At 37.5% G+C, this 15,592-nt stretch overlaps 1 protein-coding gene across 1 annotated transcript in view; it reads right to left on the bottom strand.

Moving 5' to 3' along the window:
• The window catches only part of OTOG (otogelin), a 153,969-nt gene that overhangs the window by 33,573 nt on the left and 104,804 nt on the right, over window positions 1–15,592 (bottom strand). Inside the window, exons 31-39 of the mRNA XM_045012732.1 lie at window positions 15,022–15,139; window positions 14,324–14,403; window positions 13,600–13,754; window positions 12,292–13,503; window positions 9,736–12,249; window positions 8,864–9,032; window positions 7,951–8,096; window positions 6,290–6,379; window positions 2,230–2,413 (exon numbers count right to left, since the gene is read on the bottom strand). Of these exons, the coding sequence (XP_044868667.1) occupies window positions 2,230–2,413; window positions 6,290–6,379; window positions 7,951–8,096; window positions 8,864–9,032; window positions 9,736–12,249; window positions 12,292–13,503; window positions 13,600–13,754; window positions 14,324–14,403; window positions 15,022–15,139 (4,668 nt within the window). The remainder of the gene's footprint in view (window positions 1–2,229; window positions 2,414–6,289; window positions 6,380–7,950; window positions 8,097–8,863; window positions 9,033–9,735; window positions 12,250–12,291; window positions 13,504–13,599; window positions 13,755–14,323; window positions 14,404–15,021; window positions 15,140–15,592) is intronic.

Genomic DNA, 15,592 nt, shown 5'->3' with positions numbered 1-15,592 from the left:
ATATTTGTCCAGTAATTCAAGAGGGATCTAATCGTCTCTCAATGAAAGGAGAATTGGCTCAATTTTATCATTTTTCACCCATACATGGGGCCAGATCCTTCTCCCATTGGAGCCACTGGCAAAACACCTATTGATTTCATTGGTAAGAACAGGCCTTTGGAGAGAAGAAATCTTTTGGAAGCTGCAAATAGTTCATGGGGGAAACTTATTTCTGGCTCACGCTTTTGTCAGCATAAGGAGGCCTTGTGAGGAGATGGAGTTTATGAAACAAAATGGGATGAATATGATGAGACTCACAAAGAGTTACTTTCCACAGGACTGTTGCAAGTCTCTCCCACCTTCATATCTTGCACAGGTGGGGAGTAACTCCCACTGTAAAAGAGATTTATCAAACAAAAGGCTGAAGCCAAACTGAGGTGCTCAGTAGGCATTTAGTTTCACCACAGTTCTGCAGCTTGGCCAGGCTGTGTGGCTATGAAACACTAGTGTAATTCAGACTCAGCCTTGCTCCTCATCCCACAGCCAGCAGTCTGTGTTTGGGAGGGTCAGGGATGAAAGTGGGTCCTCTGTATCCTGTTTTGGGATGTAGTCTCCCTGCTTCCAAAGTAGTATTGGAAATGCAGCTTTCAGCAGCAAACAGACCGAAAGATCTTCCCTCTTAGGAAATTAAGGTATGGGGGCAGCTCATCCCATTGTGTCCCCTCCAATTCTGAAACACGTTATTGAAAGGCTCCTATTGAGGCACCCAGGTTCCCACTATCTTCCTGTCTCCTTCAGGCAATGACCCTCATGATCCTCCCCAAACCCATGATGCCTCAACAGCTACCATTTGTTAGGGGGGGGACGGGGGCAGAGGGTTCTCTATCTGAGCCCCCTATTGGCCAATTCCCTATTGTCTATGCTAGAGCTTGTTCCAAGACAGATACTTGTTGCCATCAAGCAGGAGCACCAAATAGCTCCCTCATGTGGATGAAGTGGAGAAATCAGGAGCCATAGGGGCAAATCTGCCAGGAAAATATGGAGCAACCCTCTGCAGAAGAAGGGCTTGATGCACCAGCCTAGAAAGAACACGCAAATGTCTTGTAACATTGTTAACAGGTAATGTGCATTGGAAATGTATTACTGATTGCTATCTCAGAGAGAATCCTGGAAATCAGGCTAGTAAAACAAAGAAATCCTGCAGGCTAAATATAATCCTAGGCTTAACGAAACATTTTATCTTTATCTTCTTGATTCTGTTTATTCTAAGTAAGATGGACATTAAAAAGGATTAGGACTAAGTCAGAAAAAAGAAAGAAAAAAAACTCAGAATAAAGTGAACATAATAATCAATTTTATACTGATATTAATTTCAAGCTCTCCTTCTCTGGGGCATGTTACTGTCTGTAGGACATGGAACTTGACTGAACTATCACTGGTATTTAATACTGTGCTACATATATTTGCCCTTTCTGAAATTAGCAAGATAGAGTAATGATGAACTTTGTATTCCTGATTTCAAGCTCCACTTTACAGCAGAGGATAATTCAAATGTCAGAGTGGAGATTTATATCAATGAATATAGCGCTATAGACCTAACATCTCATCCATACAACTTCCAGAAACAATGAAACCATGTGTACATACCATAGAAACCCAACAGTGATCATAATTTAAAAGTTATTGGCATACACACACACACACACACCTCTGAACTAATTCAGCAACAAGATCAATGTAGACTGCTTCTATAAAGTTAATAGCTATCGTTATCCCTCCCATTAAATAAATACAGGCCTTTGGAAAGTGAAAATAGCAGATTGTATTTCCTATCTGATGGATAGCAAACACTAAATCTATTAATGACCTCATTTGATGCCAAGGGTGGCATAACGTAAGACACATTTCATCCTTATGACTAGGCTATCTATTTGGACATTACTTCAGTGTTTGTGCCTGTGATTCAAATAGCCTAAATCCAAAGGCATAATTCCAAGAAAAAATAATTGCACTTCAACAGCTGGGCATCAATCAGCATTTCAACAATTAACATGGTTAACAACAGTTCTATATTTGCACTATTTTAACATTCACAACTATCTAAATTGTTCTATGATCATCCTTTTAGGTTCCATACTGACACGTGTAAGCCTGAACCTGCTCATGATATTATTTGTAACCAGGAAAAAGCTTCTCCCTTCTTCAGCAAAGCATTTGAACATTTGAATGCTTACAGAACTCTCTACTTACCACATAGTCCCAAGACTTTTGGTTCACTGGTTGTATTTGACTCTATGATCATCATACCAGTGCTGTGAAACCACTGAATCCTGATATTTGTTGGTGTTTCAATTACGTACATGAAGCCAGTGTCCTCAATTTTAAATCCATATTTTCTAACTGTAGGCCAGGCATATCTTGAATTTACAGTTATCTAAAAAGATGGTATAAACAAAGGCACAGCAGTAATCTGAACACCTCATTATACTGGAAGCTATTCTTCTACTTTATGTGATCAATATATGTCCATGAAACTTTTGGAATGAAACATGAATTGGTTTTTGTTATTCATTGGAAACACAGTCCAGGTTTTCCAAAATGCTCTGTGAACATGGTCTGACTTTTGAACCAGCCTAGCCCAAATTATGGTTTCAAGACACAGGCATGCAAAACCTAGTCAACTCTTCTACCATGCAAAACTCAGCTGTTGCCATAACAAACTTTGACCATTTGTACAAAAGCACTTGATGAGGGGGCTAAAATGAAAACATTTGATTCTTTTCAAACAACTTTAAAGTCACTGATCGTTTGAGACTATCCCTATGATTTCTTCATACAACACTGGCAACATATTTGGCTGTAGTACAGGGTGAGTCACAACTGAGTTTCTTCTTTTTAAAAATATACTTTGAATATATACACACAAGAAAAAAAGCTCTCAGTTAGTTGCTGTTGAAATGACCATCCTATCACTAAGGGGGATCACCCATCTAGGATCAAACTACTGGAAGAACTGAACGTTTCAGATAATAAAAAGCTATGGTTTTATGGAAATATTTTCTGTAATAAGTACAAAACCAGGGAAATGATAGATAAAATTGTTTCTAAATGAAATAAATCTATTCAAAATTTCTCACACACTTCTTTTTAAGGGGAGATGATTGGAGCTATAAGGGTACCCCCAGGACAGTGAGGTATGTCCGGCATGATTGTAAATGGGAAGCATTGTACAGGATACATGAATGAATTAAGAGCCTTACTAAAGATTCATGACTCTCATTTGTTGTGTGCTCTGGTTCATAAATGGACCCACCCATTTCAATCTGTTGCTTCAATTTTATGAGTTACTTTCTCAAATTTCAAACTGTTAGTATTACAGAAACTCCATTGTGCATGCAGAGAAAAAGACCAATGAGCAAGTGTGTAATCCCTATTTGGAGGCACCGGAAAATTTCTGACAATGTATAATGTTAATAATTAAAACAGTATATAACAGGTTTATTATGCACCTTACACTGCTATCTATAATGTGTAGGAGAAAAAAAACTGTGTGATCATGGGAGACTTCAGTTTGAACAACATATGCTTGGGGTGCTCATGCTGCCAGTACTAAAACATCCTGGGGATTTCTAAACATTACAGATGACAATTTCCTAACTCCAAAAGTGTTGCAGCCAGCATGGGGGAAACTATACAGTAGACCTTCTTCTAACAGAAAAAGAGGAACTGATCACAGAACTAAAAGTTAATGGTAGCTTAGGTGCAAGTGATCATGGCTTGATCACATTTATAATGTGCAAGCAGAATAAAGTCTAGAACCATAATATATATACACTTGGTGGTTTAATAGGGCCAATTTCACAAAGGTGAAAACAATTCTGAGCCAAATCAGCTGGAAGGAAGACTTTAAACAGAAAAATGTGAATGATAATTGGGAAACATTTAAGGACACTTTATCAGATGCCTGTAATGGGGTCTACAAACCTCATGCTGAGCTGAGTCAGAAGGGGGAGAAGGCAAGAAGCTTGACCCCCCCCCACAACTTCCTGTCATGGAGGCAGGCACCCACAGCTGCAACCAATAGGGAAAACAAAGCCTGCCATAAAAAGAGAGATCTCAGAGAAGGAAAGGAAGATAGAAAGGTCTGGGACAGTGAAGGGGTAACAGCCCTGCACTAGGCTGCCTCCAGAGAGGCAAAGAGACTGAAGCAGACCATTAATTAGAGGCCAGGGGCCAAGAACTCTCCTGACCAAGAGCTAACCAAAGAAAGCCAGTCAGGGGCAGTAGAAACCCTTGTGCTGGCTAAAAAAAACCAACCTGGTTTACAGAAGTGAAAGTAAAAAATATATAAATCATTTACAACAAATAGAGGAAAGCGGGGATCGATAGTAATTAATATAAATCAAAAGTTAGGAATTGTAGAAATTGATAAGGGAAGCTAAGAGACACAAAGAGAAAGCTATGGCCAGCAGAGTTCAGGAGAATAAGAAGTTATGAAAATATATTAGGAAGAAAAAGAATCTTAACAATGGTATTGGTCCATTATTACATGGAAAAGGTAGAATTATCAATAATAATGCAAAAATGTTTCAATAAATATTTCTATTCTATATTAGAGGGAAAAGAGATGATATAGTCTCATCATACGGTGATAACACTCTTTCCATCCCACTAGTATCTCTGGAGGATATTAAACAGAAGCAATTAGTTAGGCATTTTTAAATCAGCAGGTCCAGATAACTTGCATCCAAGTGATTTAAAAGAGCTGGCTGAGGAGCTCGCTGGACCAATAACTCTGATTTTCATTATGTCTTGGAGCACCGAGGAAGTTCTAGAAGACCGGAGAAAAACTAATGCTATGCCAATTTTTTAAAAATGTAAACGGAATGATCCAGGTAATTTTAGGCCTGTCAGTCTGACATGGATCCTAAGCAAGATAATGGAGCAGCTGATATTGGACCCGATTAGTAAAAAACTAAAGGAAGGTAATATAATTTAGAAAATCAGCATGGGTTTTTGAAAAATAGATTCTGTCAGACTAACTTGATATTTTTTTCCCCCATGAAATTACAAGTTTTGTTGATAAATATAATAGCATTGACATACTATATTTGGACTTCTGTAAGGCATTTAACTCGGTACTTCATGACATTTTGGTTAAAAAACTAAAACAATACAAAATTTACATGGCACACATTAAATGCATTAAAAGCTGGCTAAGTCATAGGTCTCAAAATATAAATGTAAATGGCGATTTGTTATCAAGTGGGTTTGTTTCCAGTGTGGTCCTGTGGGGATCAATTCTTGGCCCTACTGTATTTAACATTTTTATCAATGATCTGGAAGAGAACATCAAATCATCACTGATAAAGTTTGTGGATGACACAAAAATTGGGGAGTTGTAAATAATAAAGAGGACAGGTCACTGATTCAGAACAATCTACAATCACTTGGGAAACTGGGTGCAAGCAAACAATATGAATTTTAATATGGCTAAATGTAAATATGTACATCTGTGAACAAAGAAATTAAGCCATACTTAGAGGATGGGGAATTCTATCCTGGGAAGCAAAGACTCTGAAAAGGATTTTTGGGGGGTTGTTCTGGATAATCAGCTGAGTATGAGCTCCCACCAGGGCCAAAAGAGCTAATATGATCCTGGGATGCACAAACGGGACTCTTGAGTAGGAGTTGAGGGGTTATTTTACCTCTGTATTTGACAATGGTGTGACCACTGCTGGAATACTGTGTCCAGTTCTGATGCCCACAATACAAGAAGCATGTTGATAAACTGGAGAGGGTTTGGTGAAGAATCACAAGAATAATTAAAAGATTAGAAAACATGCCCTATAGTGATATAGAGTCAAGGAGCTCAATGTATTTAATTTAACAAAGAGAAATTTAAGGGGTGAGTTGATCAGTCTGTAAGTACCTACATGGGGAACAACTATTCATAATGAACTCATCAATCTAGCAGAGAAAGGTATAACACTATCCAAGGTCTAGAAGTTGAAACTAGACCCAGACTGGAAATAAGACAATTTTTTAATGGTATGAGTAATTAACTTTTGCACAATTTACCAAGGATAGTGGTGGATTCTTCATCACTGGCAATTTTTAAATCAAGATTGGATGTTTTTTCTAAAAGACACGAATTATTGTGGGGATGTTCTATGACCTGTGGTGTACAGCAGGTCAGACTAGATCACAATGGCCCTAGAATCTCTTATTCTATTAAGGGGAAAGTAAAATACTATGTAAATAGCAAGAGAGAACCAAATAAACAAAAACAAAATCCCCAAGAACTTACTTTTCTGTTTAAACGATCAACGATGATTTGGTTTGACAAATATGTTAAATTCAGCATTGCCAGGCACAGTGAAGTCAAGTTTAAGTGACCCTGCAGAGAAAGCAAAAATTTTGAAAGTTAGTTAAGATGTGAATATTTTTACATGCTAATTATTTAGTATTTTTAAGTAATGGGACATTAGGGGCATTTTTGTATGTTCAGTTTTTGAAAGAGGAACACATCTGCTGAATGAAGTTTATACAGATTAACTAAGAAGTCTTTCTTTCTTTGTATGAGCTATGTTGTGGAATAATGTTCATTTAAATAACATTCCTTCAGGATGTCTACATTAAATGTGTCAATTTATTATCTTCTGGAAAACTGTGTTAAACCATCACATTTCAAAAGCTGAAATACAAGGAGTTCATACACAGCAACACCACTGATTAGGGGCATGGAAAAGAATCACATGAAGAGAAATTGAAAAGATTCAAACTGTTTTCCTTAGGGTAGACACAAATATGAGGGGGAAAGATAAACGTACACAAAACAAGAAGTTTTCTAGGAAAGTCGTATCAGGAATGTATGCATAATTCTATTCACCCTCTTGTAACACAAAAATTAGGGACATTCAATGCAATTGATAGGTAGCAAATTCAAACATCATAAATGAAAATACTTTTTCACACACTGCATAATTAGCCACTGGAACTCATTGCCACAAGATATCATTGAGGCCAAATACTTAGAAGGGTTTATAAATGAGCCAGATATTTATATGGGTAACAAGAATGTCCATTTATAATAGTAAAGATTGGGGAGGAAACAAAGAGTTTGGGAAGTACAAACTCCCATTTTCAGGTCATAAGCCAATGTCTAAACTACTGGGGATCAGGACAGAACTATCCCGGGGGGCAAGTTCTCCTGTAACTGCTTCCTTCGGGGTTTCTTGCACTCTTCTGTAAAACAGCTGGCACTGGTCTCTTTTAGAGATTAGATACTGGGCTAGATGGACTGCTGGTCTGATCCAGTCTGGCAATTTCTATGAACCTTTGTCTTTGAAGTTTGAGTTTGGCAATTTGCGATGCAGAAGTCTCTGCATTAAGCTGTTGAGATTCATATATTGTAAGATGCAGGTAGCCTGCAAATATATGATAGGGTGAGAGCCCCGAGGGAGTTCACGTGTTAATTATCACCCTGCAGACTTCATACAACAGAATGTAGAGGGGATCACTATAGTCTGTTTAATTCTAAATACAGGAGTTTCCCACAGTAAAGCCATATAAAGAAAGATACACAAAGTTGGCATTTACTCTACTGAAGTATTTAACACATTATTATAGACCTGGATATTTGTGTATGACACACATATGTAATCATTTAACCTCTCAATATTTCAGTTCTGCCATCTGTACTATGAGGTTAACACTGACTAACCATTAACCCTGCAGTAATGTCATGAGGAATTATGCTTATGCAATAAGGTGAAAAAAGAAAAGCACTGTATTCTTTTAAACAGAGATATTTAAAATGTATTTTAATAATTTGTAATTTTAAAATCCCATATTACTTTATGTATAAGGATATGCAATAAAAACTTCGTAGAGTATACTTTTATTCACTGTACTGTTTAACCTTGTTTAGCAAGCGAGGGTATAAAGAATAAAAACAGAGTTAGTTACCATGTTGGTATTTTGGCAGTCAAGAATATGGATGGTTATAGTTTCATCCTGAGTTTGGCTAATAATGTAGGCTGCCTCTTTAAATAAAGCCAAATGATTCCCATCAAAGGTTACAAAGCTCAGATCAAAGAAAAATGTGCAACGACCTGGTTAAAAAATAAATAAAATAAAGGCATTTCCCAACTTATTTCCTTGTTTTGGTGAGCAATATAAAGCATGCAAATAAAATTGCATAAATGTATGATTTAATCTTATTTCCTCTAAGGGTTTACTAACTTGGCAAAACATTTTCAGCTTTTTTTTGTATTTTTGTGCTATTTTTTGGACAGTAAAGAACTAAATTCTGCATGTTTCAATAGGAGCCTCTTGCAGGCATCCAAGAATAGAATTTGACTCATGTGACTAATACAGGTATAGTTTGTGGATTTTCATGGACCACAAGCTACTAAAAGTTACGGAGTCACTACAGGTAGGAGTCACACTGGACCTTGAGTTGCTTCCCCTTCTAGTTTTGCTCCTGGACTGGGAGCTCTAGTGGAAAGTTAGCTTCCTTTCCAGCCCTACTGCTAAAGTATTTGTGCTTCAAAGGGCCCAGAGTTCTACTCCCAGTCATTACAAATCAAAAGACCCTGAGTAGTTACTTGCATTGCTTGTCCTTGCACCAGTTGTTTGCTACTATGGATCTAATGCTGTTCTCACTTAAGTCAACAGAAGTTTTGCCTTTGACTGAAGCAGAATTATGCTTCTATGCTGTATTAAGCAATGAGTAACCTAGAGAAGATGTATATAAACTCTATCTTCTATTCCTACTCCAGAGTCCAGAAAATAGAAACTTTAATTCTTAATCTGCTTATAAATTCAACAATTTGTTATAAAACTGAATTAATGTAAGTACTGCATAAGTAAAACTTACATGCACATTCCCATTTTGGGCAGCATTTGTCACCATTGATCTGAACAGCGAGCCCTAGAACTCCACAGCTGGGCTGAGTTGCATTGTAAGGGCAGTTCTGTGACTTGTTAACTTGGATTAGTTGTCCATCCAAGCAAATGTGTTTTATGCACTCATTCTCTGTAATTGGCTAAGGCATATTTAAAAGACATAGGTTACCATTCTTATCAAACTAAAGACACAACTTTGCAGAATGCTTACTGAAAAGACAAGTAGGCCTGATTTTCAGGGACATTGAACACTTGCAAACCCCAGTGAAGGCAATGGAAGCTGTAGGTGCTCAGCACCACTGAAAATTACACAATTTGTGAAAATGGTACAAAACCACGGTTCTGTTCTAAATTCCAGAACAATATTATTGATTTAGACAATACATCAGGCAGAAATACAGAAGAGAAGTATGCAAGGATCATAGAGATGGCAAAGATGGCTGAGTAAGTTTAGGGAATAGTCATGACAGAAAACAATCCGCCAGAAAGTTGTAGATTGTGGTTCAAAGGATCCCTTCTACTGAGGAACATAAATGGCACATGGTGCCAAAGGTATTCCATGAAAAATCACCCCATTTGGAAACTGAGGTCCAAAGCAGCATTACATTGCAGTAATTATGAAATCCACTAATTGCAATGGAGTTCCTCCAGATTTACCCACATGTAATTGAGATAGGTATCTGGCCTCATAGTTTGATAGATTTTTTAATACTGAATACAAAAATATATGGCACATAAATAATTATTTCAGCACTAGTGGTAAGGGAACTTATCCATACATAAATCTACATTCCCGTCTATTTACAGATGGGCAGAGAGATAACCATGAACAACGTTACTCACTACACAAGTTTGGAGCGTTGCTGTTTCTCTAGCTGGCATGAAAACTGATGCTGTGACTCCTGAGATACCTTCAGCTGTTGTTAGTCCATCAGAATACTCTGTAGCAGACTCATAAAGGGGTTTGGTAGATAAATAGGCAAATGAAGGAACTGATGCAGCCATTGTAGCATTTGAGTGGGTTGGCATCATTAACAACGAACTCTTTGAGGGTGTGTGGACCTCAGTTACAGACAGTGTTCCAAGTTTTGGGGGTTGAATAGTGGTGCCCGATGGTGCAGCACTAGAAGAGGCAGTTTTTTGCTCAGAGGATGAATATATGGTGGACAAAACCGATACACCTAGTTTAGGAGGAGGTATAGCAGTTATATTTGTGAAATATGGAGAATGAAACGTCTGTGTTGTTTTTAAGGTGGGGGTAATCAAATCTGTGACGCCTGGCGTATGAAGAGACTGTGGTTTTGTAACCAGTACCGGCCCTGCAGGCTCTGCTGTTTCAGAGGTGATGGCTTTTTCTGAAGCAACAGAAAAATATATGGGTTTCCCTGAAAACAATGAGGTGGTGAGGGCTTCTCTTATTGCTGCTGTTTTCCCTGAAGTAGCTGATGCTGTAGTGATGTTTTCCGCTGTTACACTAGTTACTGATGAAGGTGCTAAAACAGTGGCTGTAGTCGAAGAACGTGTGGTAGCTGGTAACACTGTTCCTGGTTGGAATGTGGAACTGTAGGAAGTAGTTGAAAGTGGCACATGCTTAGACAACACTACAGTCTTCTCTGTAGCACTTTTGCCCATTGACGTGGATGCTGTTGAGATCACTGGTGTTAAAAGGGCACCTGCTAATGACTCCTCCTCCATTGTGATGGGAGTTTCTGATGTTTCTGGTAGAATAAGTGATGGAGATGTTAACTTTGATAAAGGAAATATGGCTATAGAGACTGTAGGTGTCTGACTAGAAACTATTGGTTCAGTAACTGCTGTCTGCTTTGTGGACTCAAAACTGGAATCTGACTTTTGGGTAGGAAGTGATGGAAATTCTTTTTTCATTGTAGCTAATGGTGATGAAGTTGTAATTACTTTTGATGAAAAAGAGAGGGGTCTTGTGCTGACAGTCAAATCCATTTTTTTTCTGGTTGAAGTTGGGAGTTTTGTCTGCAAAGCTGAGGCAGTTCCTGGTATGTAAGTCTGTAAGACAGTATCAATTAAGGATGACTCTTTTTCAGTAGTCAAAAGAACTTTAGCTGGAACTACTGAGGTAGGAGATAACGTTGAAAGAGCCACTGCAGGTCGGGAGGTAGTTAGGAATGGGTACAAGGTGGTGAATTCTCCTATAGATTCTGTTGTACTAAAGAGAGCTTTTGGATGAATAGTGGTGGTCAAAATTTCTGTTGGAGGCTGGTAAATTGTGGTACTTTTTTTGCTTTCCAAATAAGGTTTGGGAGTTGAAGGAATATGTTCTATTGTCAATTTGGTAGTGAAATGTGGTATAGCAGATTCCTCTCTGATCTGTGGAGAAACCATCACTGCTGATGAAGTTTGAACAGAGGAAGTACCTACTAAAGTTGTAGCAAAGGAGGCATAATCTTTGATTAATGATATTTGAGTTGTAGATGCTGTTTGTTTTACTGTTTCTTTGATGGTTTTAACTGTAGGCTTTGAGACTGTGGAAACTGTTTCAGTCTGTACTGGATGCTTTGTAGTGGCTGGCTCCTTAGGTATTTTTTGTGTTAAAGTGTATGGGGAAACTGATGTCCCTGCCAGATACTGAGCGGTAGGGAATATGTGAGGTGACTTTGTTAATGGAGGTGTAACAGAAGTGGGCAAAGTTGACCTTTCTTTGACTGCTGTCACTTTTTTACTAGTTATTAGTCTGCTGCTGAATTCAGAGTATGGGGATACTGTGGCATCAGTAATATTCAAAGTGACTTTTGCTGGCAGTTCCGCAGGTGATGGTGATGTTAATGAACTTGGTTGCTCTTCTATAGTGGATATGGTTGAGGCAGTCAAATGAGGAGTCTTTCCTTCTGTTGGAAAAGTAGATTTTACTACTGATGTTCTTGGGTATAAAGTTATGGTCATTGTAACAGTAGCTTCAGATGATGTGTGCATAGAACTAGTGGCTGTCGTTGATATCTCTTTTCTAAATGTGGATAGTGGAAGCAGAGTAATGAAAGGTGGTTGGGAGCTTGCTGGTGGTGATGAAAACGTAGCTGGCTTTCTGGTATGTACACTAGTAATTTTTTCTGTTTGTGCTTCATCTGGATGGACAATGATCCTTGTTGTTTTAGTCTCATTAAGAAGAGTATATGGAGATTCAGTGATGAATGTTGTTTGCATTGTTTCCAATTGTTTAGTTACCAATGGAATTGTAGGGACCAAATCCATGATTTCTTTTGCTAAAGCAGATGTTTTTGTTGCTGATGTCATTCTAATAGTGTAGGGTGCAATGCTCATCTTTGTTGTATTAAGAAATAGAGGTGATTTGTATTCAGTAGATGTTCTTTGTGAGAATGTAGTTGGCTTTGCTGATAATTCATAGGGGCCTGTTATTTTAGATGTTACTTTTGTGGACAAAGGAATAGCTCTGGCAGTAGGAGATGAAACAGGATATTTAGTGTATAAAGTAGTCGGGGTTTCTGTCATATTTAGAACTATGAATGGTGGATATTCAGTAGTTGATGCTGTTTGCAAAGTTTCTTTTGATTCTGTTAAAGCTGGAGAAGCAGCACTTATATCGGACAATGAAGGCCTTTTTGTAGGAAGGGTGCTGGGTTTTGCAGTTGTAGTTGAACTAGAATACAGTGAATATGGAGAAAAATATGAACTTGATGGCTGCTCCACACTTGTGGTTGCTTGTATTATTTCTTTTTCACCCGTTGTAAATAGGAAGCCAGTTATTCCTGAGGATGATGACGACAACAACGGTGACATCTCTTTAGTTTGCAGAGTTGCTGTCTTTGCACCATGAGTTGTGGCAAGGAATACCCCTGCACTACCTGTCAAGTTTTGAACCAGATATGTAGGAGTTTCAGTAACTGACAGTGTTACATGTAATAATGGAACAGGGTGTGTAGATAGTTGGGGAAACGTGGTTTTTATTTCTTCTTTGGTTAAAGCAACTGTTCCTTTTGTTGTTTCTGAAGTCATTGGTGACTTCAGTGTAAATAATGTAGTAATCAGAGGAGAAAATGAAGTTTCAGTGACATTAGCTATTATGGAAAAAGTTTGTTCAGTACTTGGTTTTGTTCCTTCTGAAGTTCTTGTTTGATTTGCTGTTGGTGCATAAGAAGAGGTTTCCAAAGATGGTGACATAGTGTATTTGGTGAAATATGTGGTGGTTTGTTCTGTGGCTGATACCAAGTAAGGGGCTATAGTTTTTTCTGGTTTTAGTTTTGTTTCCACTGTGGGACGTATCCCTATTTCTGATGTTTCTGATATTGCAGTAGTTGTGACTGGTGATTCTGTTACTCTTATTATTGACGATGTCCCAGTTAAAATAAAAGTAGAAGTTGGTTTGCCTTCTGTTTCAGTGATTTTAGTCATTGCATGTGTTGTAGTTACAGTCTCAGGCTCTGTAGCACTCAATACCTTAGCAGTGGTACTACTCATTGCTTGTATACCTGTAGAGATTTCTGTAGTGGCAGGAGTTGTCAATGGAAAAACATCAAGTACTGAAGGGAAGCTTACATTAGATTTTGGTGATACAGACATTGCAATAGTGCTTTTGCCAGATGATGTAGCTCCAGTTGAATATGCCGAAACATTTGGTGATATAGTTGTGGTTAAAATGGTTGTATTAGGAATAAGAACAGTTGAAAATTTAGTTTTTTCTATGGTTGCACTGAATTGCCACTTTGATGCACGTGTTGTTTTTGTGTCTTTTGTTTCAGGTATAGGAGATGAAGTTACTACTTTACTCAGGACTGCTGCAGCTGAGACATTGAAAGAACTGGAAGTTACATGTGAAAGAGTTGGTGTTCTCATAGTGGACGGTGAAGGTCGAACATCAAATGAAGGCTCAATGCCTAAAACCAGGCAAAAATAGATGTTAGTTTGTGAATCATTATACTAGAATCATTAAGCTATTAGAGGTGGAAGGGATCCATATTAAGTCAACTAGTCCTATCTTTTTTTTTTTTCCCCTTTCTTCAGGTTTCTAATATTTTTTAGAGCTTCTAAGAAAAAAGAGTTAGGGAAGGCATTGACTATATATTTAATGTTACTGAAAGTTTTATGGAAAAAGAACCTCTTAATTTTCTTCATAATTTGTCTTATATTTTAAGAAAGAAATTTGTTTCAACTGTAAAGCATGTTAAATGATAACTCAAAATTTATGAACTTGGGCATCTAAAGTTAGAAATGTAAAAACTGCATTGGGTCACTTAAGTAAGAGGCCTAATTTTCACTGATATATTGCCAGGACTCAAAATCTCTGAAAAATCAGGCCATTTATGTAGGTCCCTAAATATGGACTTAGATGTCTAACTTTGGACACCCATGTTTGAAAATTCTGGCTATACTACTTTAGGTATCTAGTAATGTCATAAGTTAAATATCAAATTAAACATAACGAAGTGAAAATTTTTGAACATACAATCTTCAAAATACACGCATCTTTGAGTGACTTCATCCAACACCATATGAAGAGGACACATGGGGACACATCCTTCCACTCTAAAAGAGAAACATAGTATTAAGTATTCAAGCAGTCGGTTATAGACAAAGTATTAAATTTTAAGACAGCATTCTACATTTCTAAATAATTTAAGGCACAGGACCCTGATAATGGACCTTTCTAGTTCTCATCAGCTCAGGACATTTCTTCAAGATGCAGCTGACCATGTTTCCATTCTTGCAGATCTGAGCTAACATGTGAACTATGTAACTCTCTATCTTTGGAATGATTGTTTGTCCTTCCAATAATAAAGACTTTCATTTAGAAATACCAGAGAGCCATTGCCCTCTGGAATAAAATTTTGTTCAATAGTTTTGTTAGGGACAGATATGGTTGCTGCAATGCCTCATGAGAGGAGCAGGGCCAGAACTATTTGACATTAGCTGACTACCACATCTTTTCAAAGATGCTCTTAATTTAGGATACCCACTATCTTGAAAGATTACTGCCATTCAAGGGCATTACTTTAATGTAGCTACCACAATGGCTACAATTTCACTACTTCCTCCTTCACTGAATTTTGATTAATGAATATGGTGCCATGGCACTGAACTATATCCAGTGCCATATGTACTTACCATTATATACTTTTATTCTAGAAAAATGCAGATACTTACTTTGGTACATCCTGACAGTTTTGTCCCAAAGGGTTTCTGCATGTTTTGAAACAGGGGCTTGTACAGGCATCATAACGCCATTCACATGTAGAATGGGCTGGAAACTCAAATTTGGCATCTGGAAGAATACACGATTTATTATACAGAGACATATATACACACAACAATATGCATATGCACACATATATTTACATGCGTGTGTGTGTGTGTTATACACACACACACGTACACACTATAGTGATCACACTTAAAAGGTTCATTTTGGTTTTAGAAATATTACTATTTCTATTAACTGTATTTAAAATGGGGGATATCTTTGAAGCTTTTAGTATCTCTGAAACTGGAATGAACATTAAGTGTATCCACTGTATATTACACATGCAGAGTAATGCATATGCAAACTGTTTTACACTATGCAGTAGAAAATGTGACATTGTATTCTAGTTGACATCTATTTTCTAGTGCATACTAAAACAATTTGAAGACTGACAGTGCAGCAAGAATTACAGACAATTCAGCAATATTTTTAAAACAATCTTCATAAAAGAATAAACTATATAACTTTTCTGAT

This window comes from Mauremys mutica, chromosome 4 (assembly GCF_020497125.1).
Source record: "Mauremys mutica isolate MM-2020 ecotype Southern chromosome 4, ASM2049712v1, whole genome shotgun sequence".
Lineage (NCBI taxonomy): Eukaryota > Metazoa > Chordata > Testudines > Geoemydidae > Mauremys > Mauremys mutica.
Note: the sequence above shows the minus strand (reverse complement) of the source record. Positions and strands in the feature narration are given on the sequence as shown.